General features: G+C 41.4%; 1 protein-coding gene across 3 annotated transcripts in view; it reads right to left on the bottom strand.

Annotated features, from left to right (window-relative positions):
- Window positions 1-1,989: 1,989 nt before the first annotated feature.
- Window positions 1,990-10,929, bottom strand: part of MRRF (mitochondrial ribosome recycling factor) — a 66,035-nt gene continuing 57,095 nt past the window's right edge. For all 3 annotated transcript variants that reach the window (XM_002820175.5, XM_054521096.2, XM_009244833.4), the window contains one exon: window positions 1,990-4,768. In XM_002820175.5, the coding sequence (XP_002820221.1) occupies window positions 4,691-4,768 (78 nt within the window). In that variant the 3' untranslated portion in view covers window positions 1,990-4,690. The remainder of the gene's footprint in view (window positions 4,769-10,929) is intronic.

Here is a 10,929-nt window from a genome sequence, read left to right as displayed (position 1 = left end):
TAGAGAAGATGGCCAAACAGGCGGGGGATTAATATGTAATCTTTACTGTCTTCATAAGAGCTACCATTTCTTTGGTGTTTACAACGTGCCAAGTACTATGCTATTTTACATGCAGTCATTAATTAGGAACAGCTTGCTATGTGTTTTATGAAAGCAAGACTTCTGCTTCTGTCACATCACCGTCCAGGTCCAGAACAGTGCGAGGTCCCTTTTGAGTAAGTGTTCAGCAAAGACTTGGGAATCAAAGCACACTGATTAAGGACCTACTTCAAAGTCAGATGTGAGTTTGAAATTTCATTCTAGCACTTACTACCTGTGTGACCTTGGGCAAGTTAAATATCCTTTCTGAACCTGTTTTTTTTTTTTTCACAGAAAAACACAGATAATCATAACACCTACATTAACAAGGATTGATCAGAAGTTTCAATGTAGGAACACGTGTAAAGGGTCTAGCGTGGAACCTGGCCCACTGTAGGCATTCAATAAATGTTAGCCTGAGGTTGAAGGAGAAAGAACAGACCTTATCAGATAATCTTAGAATAGGGCCCTTTCTTTTTTCTTAAAAAAAAAAAAAAAAAATCTTTAAATATAAACATTCTCCAATGCATGTGAAATAATTTTTAAATAGTGTCATGGGATAATAGTGAAATAAGTTATGGTAGATCCATATTATGGAATACTCCATCACAATGAAAGAATAAATTGTATCTATATGTACACACATGGACAGATGACCATGATTATTATGGGGTAAGAGAAAAAAGCAAACATCAGAATATGAATGGTTCCCCTCTCTCCTTCTAAAAAATTATATGGCTGGGCGCGGTGGCTCATGCCTGTAATCCCAGCAATTTGGGAGGCTGAGGCAGGTGGATCACCTGAGTCAGGAGTTCAAGATCAGCCTGGCCAACATAGTGAAACCCCATCGCTACTAAAAAAAAAATACAAAAATTAGCTGGGCGTGGTGGCGGGCGCCTGTAATCCCAGCTGCTCAGGAGGCTGAAGCAGGGAAAACTGCTTGAACCAGGGAGGCAGAGGTTGCAGTGAGCCGAGATTGCGCCACCGCACTCCAGCCTGGGCGACAGAGCAAGACTCCATTTCAAAAAAATAATAATAATAATAATAATAATAATATATGGCCAGGCAGAGTGGCTCACCCTTGTAATCCTAGCGCTTTGGGAGGCTGAGGCAGAAGGACTGCTTGAGGCCAGGTGTTTGAGAACAGCCTAGGAAACAAAGCAAAAAAAAAAAAAAAAAAAAAAGCAAGCCAGCCAGGTGTGGTAGTGCATAGCTGCAGTCCCAGCTACTCAGGAGGCTGAGGTGGGAGAATTGCTTGAGCCAAGGAGTTCAAGGCTACAGTGAGCTATGATTGTGCCACTGCATGATGGGTGACAGAGTGAGACACTGTCTCAAAAGGCAAAACAAAATGAAACGCACACACACACACACACACACACACACACACACACACACACACACACACACACACACACACACACACACACACACACACACACACACATATATATGCACAGAGAAAGGAGGTCTGGAAGGATATATACCTAATTTTAAAGGAGCAGGATTAGGGACTGGTGAGATGTTTTTTTTTAACTTTCTGCATTCCAACTTATTTTGTAATTTCCCACACACACACACACACACACACACACACACAAACGGGAAAAAAATTCTCAAATTCTCTTCAGCCTGAATATTTCATAGGACTTTGAAAGTCATTAAACTGAATAGAAGAGGTGGTTAATTCTTCTGGCAAGTGTGAGAATTTCCATACCTAGCGTTTCTTTTTCAGAGAGGCTGTAGGAGAGAAGGGATGGAGAATGAATTGCTCCAGCATTACTCATTCTCAGCACATCCAAACAGGTAGTCTCATTCTTGTCCCTGTCACCACTATAGCCCTGACACAGAGTAACAGAGAAACTCTTTGATAAATGTCAACTGAAATTGAGTAATCATCTGAAAGCCATTTGCTGAGCTGTCTGACTGCCCTGGGCTCGAGGTTTTCCTTTATTCATTTATCATGATACAGCTTTGGCCAACATACACACAGGAGAGAAATTGTTGACATGTGGAACCCAAGTACAGAAAATCTTTCATTTTCCTCCCTGTCTGTTCACCAAATAAGTTTTTGTTTATTTAAAGACTACAGAGGATTTGGCTGTTAAGAACCAAATGCCTTTGGAGTGGAGTTACAACATAATTTATCATTTCCTCTGTTTATTAAAAAATCCTGCATCTTTGAGAAGCACATTTGCAGTGAGTGGTGGATTTCGGCCACTCATGAAAGACTGTTGCAAAGCCCCTGTCATGTGGCTCACCCCAAAAGAGGCTCCTTAATTGCTGTATCTATCCCTGCTCTTCCCCCAGCTGACTTCTGATAATGTGATGACCACTTAGGGCTGGTGAATGGGGTTAGAGGACAGGTAAGTGGGGCAGGAGACTGTGTTAGTTTAACTTTGACCCAATTTTGACCTTGAATCCTCACTGCATGTTTCACCAGTGTAAGTAAAGAGGCAAGTGCAACCCTTATTACCTCCAGCACAGGAGAGAATCTGGAGGAAGTCAAAGAGCAAAGAGAAGTTGGATGTTACTTTGAAAGAACTCAGCCAGGCCTTGCCACCACCAAAGTGGGCTCCATTCTGAAAGCAGACACCTTGCAGAACTGGAATGAACTTCCTACTTTTCCACCCAATAGATTATTATAGACAGCAATTTAGTTCAGTGCACTATGTACCCCCCCAAAACAGGGGTCATATCTTTCCCATTTTTGTATTGCCAGTACATAGTTCACTACCTGACAAACAATTGGTGCTCACTAAATGCTAATGAAGGCAGCAGGACACAGTGGTTCCTTCCAGATTAGTGAGGTGCTGAGAGAGCGTGAGCCCAGAGAAGGCATGGAAGCTCCATACCCTCTCCCTCTCCCTTAACTTTGCCCTGTGTACCTCCTTCATTGGGCTGTTCAGCTGTATTTTTTATAATAAACCAGTGAACGTGTTTCCCTGAGTTGTTTGAGCTGTCCTAGGAAATTAGCTGAACCAAAGGAAGTCAAGGACTCTAGTTTGTAGTTGGTCAGTCAGGAGTATGGGTGGCCCAGACTCATGACTGGCATCAAAAGTGTTGGCAGTCTTGGGAGATGGAGCCCTCAACCTGTGGGATCTGACACTATTTCCAGGCAATGTCAGAACTGAATTGAATTATAGGATACCCAGTTGGTGTCTGCTGGAGAATTGCTTGGTGTGTGGGGGAAACAAACTCACACACCTTGTCACAGAAGTGTTCCCATGTTGAGTGTGAAAGTACAAAAGGAAAAAAAGTTTGTTTTTTTCCTTTTACATTAGCACATCAGGCCTCAATTTGAATTCCAGCTCTGCTACTTGCTAGCTGTGTAACCCTGCACAAGAAACTTCACCTCTATGTAAATGACGCTGACAATGAATCATGAAAACCTTCTACCACTGATCAGCTTTGCTTTGTTACTTTGGGCAAATTACCTAATACTGTCAAGACTTAGTTTTCCTATTTGTAAAATGAAGATAATACATATCTCTTAAGTTTACTGTCAAGATTATAAATAATGCCTAGAACTATACCTAACTCATAATGGCTATATTAGGAATGAATGAATGAATAAAAAATAATTGGAGGGAAAAAACCTAACAACCCAGTATCCGAAAATAAGCCACAATAAACTACTTGTCTGTCAACAATGGGCAGGCCCTGCAGGAAAGGTATGTCACTACCAAGTAAATGTTGAGAACAAGTACAAGAGTGGAAAATGATAGAAAGAGAGTGTTAAGACCAGAAAGAAAAGAAGTCAGCATTTGCTGGGTAGCTACTATGTGCAATTTATTCACAATACAACATATGACTGCCTACTATGCTCCAGGCATTTCACAAAGTTCTGAGGATATACAGGCTAATTACATGCAAAAAGAATACTTAGAGTTCGTACAAAGCAGTAGACTGTGCTATGAGAGCCGGTAATGAGGGTCCTAGGTTAGAGGGGAAAAGAAGACTTCCCAGAGGATGTGATATCTAAGACAAGGCCTGATGATAAACAGGACTGGCCAGGTAAGGAGGGGAAGAGAGATCCAGGCAGAGAAAAGAGCATGTGTGAAGATGACTCACAAGCAAAACTACTGTTCTGGGTGCCTCACATACAGATCCTCAGTGATCATCAATCCAGACCAACTCTATTCTTTCCTTTGTGGTTGTTATTCCTTCCAATTTATTTAGATTTTATTGTTTAGTGAAAATGGGCCTCTAGTAAAGTGTCCAGTCACAGGTGAAGGCCAATATCAGAGTTTTAAAATGGGAACAGAGCCTAATTATTCGAAAAGGAGGCTCCTAAGATGAGGAGCAGGTGGTACTAAGCCTGCCAATGGCCTCAGTCCCTTGGCAACATCAAGTCAAAGCAAATGCCTGAGTACAGGCCCTTTGCCAGCAGCAAGTATTTTCTGAGAGCCACCCACATCAGAAGGCCCAGAGCAGAAGCAGGAAGAGAATGAACATGTCTGAGTGTTCCCCTGGAAGGCTGGGCCTCACAAGGACAGCCTTCTGTCAGCATGGTGACAATCTTCTGTGTGGAGGGAGAGAGGTCCCAATGTGCCACCCATGGGATCCAGCAGAAACTGGCTCTGGAGTATTGCTGGCCCCAGTGGACTTTCTTTCATCCAAGGAGTTCTTTGGTCTTCACTGCCAGATGCCTGTCCAGTTCTGCCACTGTGTCATCGGCCATTTGGCTGATCTGCAAGAACACAAAATGAGACAGCCTGATTAATAAGGCTGGAAAAGGGTAGGGGGATGAATATTCCAGAAACATGAAAAGGTTATGTGAGAAATAATAATAGTGACAAAAGTTCACATTAAGTACCAGTCAGGCACTGTACTAAGAACTTTATATATACATTCTTTTTTTTTTTTTGAGACAAAGTCTCGCTCTGTCGCCCAGGCTGGAGTGCAGTGGCGCAATCTCGGCTCACTGCAAGCTCCGCCTCCTGGGTTCACGCCATTCTCCTACCCCAGCCTCCCGAGTAGCTGGGACTACAGGTGCCCGTCACCACGCCCGGCTAATTTTTTTTTGTATTTTTAGTAGAGATGGGGTTTCACCGTGCTCGCCAGAATGGTCTCGATCTCCTGTCCTCGTGATCCTCCCACCTTGGCCTCCCAAAGTGCTGGGATTACAGGCGTAAGCCACCACACCCGGCCTATATATACATTCTTTTTAACTCTTAACAGCAAACCCATAAGATAGATACTATTATTATCCCCATTTTGCAGATAGGAAAACTGAGGCATTTAGATCGCTTATTCAGGACACATAGCTAGAAAGTTGGAATGACAAAATTTAATCCACAGCATTCATATTCCACAGCCCAAAATTCTTTACTATTATTCTACAATATAGAGAAGCTAGTCTTATCTGTTCCTTAATGAGCCTCTAGAATTTCCTACACCTGAAACACTTTGTATATAAAGCCCTCATACAAATTGATAAGAATATTAAGATCCCAATAGTTAAGTGAAAAAAAAAAGCCTTGAAAAAAAATGAGGTACATCTGGTTACCAAACATGGAAAATAGACATCAAAGAAATGCAAATTAAAACAAGATACAATTCAGCTATCATAGCAAAATTTGATGCTGTGGTTTTTAATTACAATATTCAATGCCAGCAAACTATGATGAAATGGATAAGCTCATATATCACTGATAGAAATTCAAATTGATGCAAATGTGCATACCATTTAACCCCAAAATCTCTCAACTGGGAAATTATCACATGAACAGGATCTGAAAAAATTTTCTGAAGTTCTATACACAAAGATATTTATCCCAGCTTTATATTTAATAATACAAAAATTAGAAAATCTAAAGTTATAGAATGGGGAAGTAGTTGAATACATATAGTCATTAAAAATGGTTAAGATTTTCTACTACTTAAGGATAGGGTGTTAATATGAATAACATTCCAGTACATATGGAAACATGCTCACATTATCCTTGAATTGAAGAAAAGCAGGACACAAAATTGTGTATATACATAGTAGAAATGATCTCTAAAATATGTAAACAAAAAATTGTGTATTTTTAAAAACTGGAAGGAAACTTGTCAAAATATTAATAGTGGTTATATTTTACTGATGGGAAGACAGGCAATGTATTGTTCATGTCCATCTCTGTCACATCCAGCCTAGGACCTAACACATATCAAGTTCTCAGGAAAAACACACTAAGTGAATAATTATTGAAGTTTTCTGTGCTTTTCTATATTTTCCAAATTTTCTGCCATAAACATGTACTCCAAGAATGAAAAAACACAATACAGTTTAGTAGCTGCTGCAGTCTCCTTCCTATGTCGAAAAGAGACTGAAAGCAGGAAGCCTTAGGCAGGAGGCTTTAAGGGCTGCAGCATGTGCCAAGGATCTGCATGCTCAGCAGCATAGCGGCTGTTGGACATCTTTATTTGCAGACCACAGGCCTTGGCTAGGAATTGAGAAGTAAATGCACTAAAAAGGGTAGAAACTAAAAAGGATTTAGAGCAATCGGTCCCGGGCAGGGAGGTGGCCAGGCTCTCACCATAGCAACAGCTGTGCATTTTTTCAGCTAGAAAAGCAAAACACCTGGGGGCTGCCAGACACTCTGCAAGAGTGGCTGGACTCAGAATGACAGCTTGGTCCCTCCTCACTCAGCTAGCCACAAAGCCTTGAGATGCTTTTGCCCCCTGTGGCTGCCTTGCATGGGGTGTGGCATGGTGCCCAGCAGTACTCCAACACCTGCAGGCTGGCAGCCTGGGACAGCCAGGAATGATGGCTGAAAGCCTCCTCTGGAAAAATGGCTTTGAGGGTAGTTTGGGGACAGGGAGGATGGGGACTGGGAGGAGGGAGAGTACTTAGGGTAATACTTAGGGTAACAATTTGATAACATGGGTTCTGGGTGAAATTAGTGGGTTGAAAATGTGTAGGTCATTTCTCCACTTTGACTCTGAGTTTCCTCATCTATCAAATTAATATGCATGCACATTTTAAACTGGTTATTTGCTATTTCGTGTTACTATAACTTTTACTATCACTTCCTGACTTCTTTCCAATTAATTAATGAAAAAGGGCAGGTGTGGTGGCTCACACCTGTAATCCCAGCACTTTGGGAGGCTGAGGTGGGAGGATCACTTGAGTCGAGGAGTTTGAGACCAGCCTGGCAACAAGGGGAAACCCCATCTCTAAAAAAACACAAAAAATTAGCCAGGCATGGTGGCACACGCCTGTAGTCCCGGCTATTCAGGAAGCTGAGATGGGAGGATAGCTTGAGCCCAGGAGGTGGAGGATGCAGTGAGCCGACATGGTGCCACTGCACTCCAACCTGGGCAACAGAGACTCTCTCTCAAAAAAAAAAAAATTAATGAAAATATTTACTAACATTTTACCATAGTACAAGCATAAGGTGTTCTTGGGGACAGCCTGCCTGTAAGTTCATCTTTTCCATCTTTATCAGACGTCTTAAAATAATGATTAATAGCAACAAGGCCAACAACAGCTTCCACTTACCGAGTACTTACCACATGTCAGACACTTGCCTAAAACTTTACATGCATTATTGCACACAATCCCTATAACATACGAAAGACTATTATCTCTCTTTACCATATAATAAACATTATTTAACTTGACAGTTGCATAGTAGGAATGCAAAGTGTCTTATCTTCTGTTACTTCATTCAAATCCAACAACCTCACATAGCCTCTATAAAGCAGGTAGAATAGGTATTATCCCCATTTTACAGAGGAGTAAATCAAGGCACAGAATGTTAACTGATCTGTCCAAGATCACATAAAAAGTCAGTGGTTGTAATCCCAGCACTTTGGGAGGCCAAGGCGGGCGGATCACGGGGTCAGGAGATCGAGACCAACCTGGCTAACACGGTGAAACCTCGTCTCTACTAAAAATACAAAAAATTAGCCGGGTATGGTGGCAGGAGCCTGTAGTCCCAGCTACTGGGGAGGCTGGGGCAGGAGAACAGCGTGAACCCAGGAGGCAGAGCTTGCAGTGAGCCAAGACTGCGCCACTGCACTCCAGCCTTGGGGACAGAGCCAGGCTCTGTCTCAAAACAAAAAAAAAAAAAAGAAAGAAATTCAGCAGTGTGGCTGAGCCAAGAACTCACCTACCTTAATGGCCAGTTTGAGGCTCTTATTCCATTTTGGAGGGGTCCCACAGCACCTGGCCTAGTCCTGCCTCATTTCAGACAGGCTGTGTTAGGGACATTAACTGTCAATCCAAGTTCTACATTTAAAGTCACAAGACTGGGGAGAAGAGAAGGATAAAGAAATAGGGCGAACAATTATTGAGGACCAGCCACCATACTAGCCACTTTTAAGTATGTAGCATCATTTGGTCCTCATATCAATCCTGTGCTCCCACTTTATGGATGAAGAAACAGAGGCTCAAAAAGATGACACCATTTGCTGACATTAACAGCTAAGAAGTAAAACAGCCAGGATTTTAATCTAGGTCTGTCTCACTCCAAAGCAAGAACCCTTGCAAACATAATACCCCGCCTCAGAGATTGTAACATCGTCATCATCATTATCATCATCACATTTGCTACTTACAAATTCAGGAAAATGAAAGGCAGGGACAGAGAAGGGGAATGGCAGGAGCACAGAGTACACTCCTGGGGCAGGCCCGCCTACCAGCCATCCTTCCTGAGGCCTAGCTCAAAACACCCGCTGCCTTGCCTGGACCAGCCTCCCTGCCTTCCACCCGTCTGCCAGGAGCCTTTCCCTCCTTTAGCTCTGCTAGCACCCAGCTTTGCTCATTTCAGAGCAGCACTGTTTCTCGGGGAAAGGCAGCAGTGAAAGGATCTTGGCCAGATTTACTGGTGGTTTCTGCCAAGTGCTTTAATGTTCAGCAGGCCCATTTACAGCAAACCAAAGCAAAGGTGAAACAGCAGGCTGGCAGATGTCAGAGTCCTGAGCGGGAAGACCTCGGTCCTTCTTCAGCACAGCTTGCCTGGAATAGGGGTTGGGAAGTAGCGGGGGGGGGGACAGTTCAGGAAATCTGGGGGTCAAATATGACTATAGGGATAGAACCTACAAATGAATCATTTCATTCTTATTTTTATTTATTTATTTTTTTTGAGATGGAGTCTCGCTCTGTCGCCCAGGCTGGAATGTAGTGGTGCGATTTCGGCTCACTGCAAGCTCTGCCTCCCGGGTTCAAGCGATTCTCCTGCCTCAGCCTCCCGAGTAGCTGGGACTACGGGCGCCCACCACCATGCCCGGCTAATTTTTTATGTTTTTAGTAGAGACAGGCTTTCACCGTGTTAGCCAGGATGGTCTCGATCTCCTGACTTTGTGAACCACCTGCCTGGACCTCCCAAAGTGCTGGGATTATAAGCGTGAGCCACTGCGCCCGGCCTATCATTTCATTCTTATACACCAAAAATTGAAGAAGCATTTTTATAATAAAGCTTTAAAAAATCTGACCTCAAAAGATTTTTGAAAAATTAAAAAAGATAATCTCACTCAAAATAAAATCCAAATTGTTTATAATCCCATCATCTGAAATGACCACCTTTAATATTTTGACATGTATAAGCTGCCGACCCCATGTACATGTGACTTTTCTTTATAAAACTAAAATCAAACTGCTGTATAATCTACCTTTTAAAAGCAAATTCCAAAAAAATTTACCATGTCTATAAAATATTTTTATAACTTTCTATGTAGATTCTAATGAATGTAAAACAATTTACTTCCCACAGTCAGAAATTTATAGACAGTTTCCAGTTTTCTACTATTATATATATCAATGAACATTCCTATAAATAAGGCTCTTGATTATTTATTTTGGGCAAATTCCTAAGTCACTAAATCAGAAATGTATGGATTTTAGTATATATTATCCTCTAGAAAGGTCGTAAGGATTTATACAAAGAATAACAATCTTTTCTGTAGAGTGTGAAAGTAAAAGCAACAGTTCCCAGATAAGCAACATTTTCAGCTCAGATAAAAAATTCTAGGTTCAAGTGTTAGGGGTTATAAAAGGCAAATTAAATACATATGTATTCTAAAAACATAGTAGTATGTACCAAGAATCTTATAAAAAATATGCAATCCCTCTGTACAGTAATTCCACACTTGGGACGTTTCAGTCTATTCTAAGGAAATCATCTCAACAAAGATTTATATATATATATATTCACTGCAACCTTATAACAAAAAAGTTTCAACAAACTCAAATGTCCAAAAAGAGGGCTTATGAAAGTGAACATCACACCACCAACTATTTAGCAGCCATCAGAAAGAGTTTTACAAAGAGTTTTTCAAGACATGAAAAATGCTAATGCCTTTGAGGTCAAATAGAAAATAAAAAGCTGAATACAAAATTGTATATATACTATATGTTATCAATCATGTTTAAAACTATGTAGTTTTTTTTTTTTTAAAAAAAAGGAAAAAAGAAATATTCCAAAATGTTAAAGAGTGGTTGCCTCTCCAATGTGGGAGGGGAGGATGTACTTTCTCCCATTGTTTTAGGCAGTCTTCTGTACTCCACATTTTCTCCAATGAACATATATTGCTTTGACAATAAGGAACAAAAGTAAACAAAATTTTAAAACTGATGAAGCAACAATCAGCCATAACCTTGTTTTATATCTTTAAAACATGCACGCACACGTACACACACACCAAAAATTCCAGTCTGGGGCCTTCTGACAGTAGAAAGAACACCATGAAGTGTATATAAGGCTCTCTACTGTTCCAAACTTTTAACTTTATGACAGTAAATTAAGTTATTAACAATCCTGGTTAAGAATAAACATTTAGCTGGGCACTCATGCCCGTAATCCCAGCACTTTGGGGGGCTAAGGTGGGCAGATCATCTGAGGTCAGGAGTTCAAGACCAGCCTG

The sequence above is a fragment of the Pongo abelii genome, chromosome 13, assembly GCF_028885655.2.
Source record: "Pongo abelii isolate AG06213 chromosome 13, NHGRI_mPonAbe1-v2.0_pri, whole genome shotgun sequence".
NCBI lineage: Eukaryota > Metazoa > Chordata > Mammalia > Primates > Hominidae > Pongo > Pongo abelii.
The sequence above is the reverse complement of the archived record's forward strand: the minus strand, read 5'-3'. Positions and strand labels throughout refer to the sequence as shown.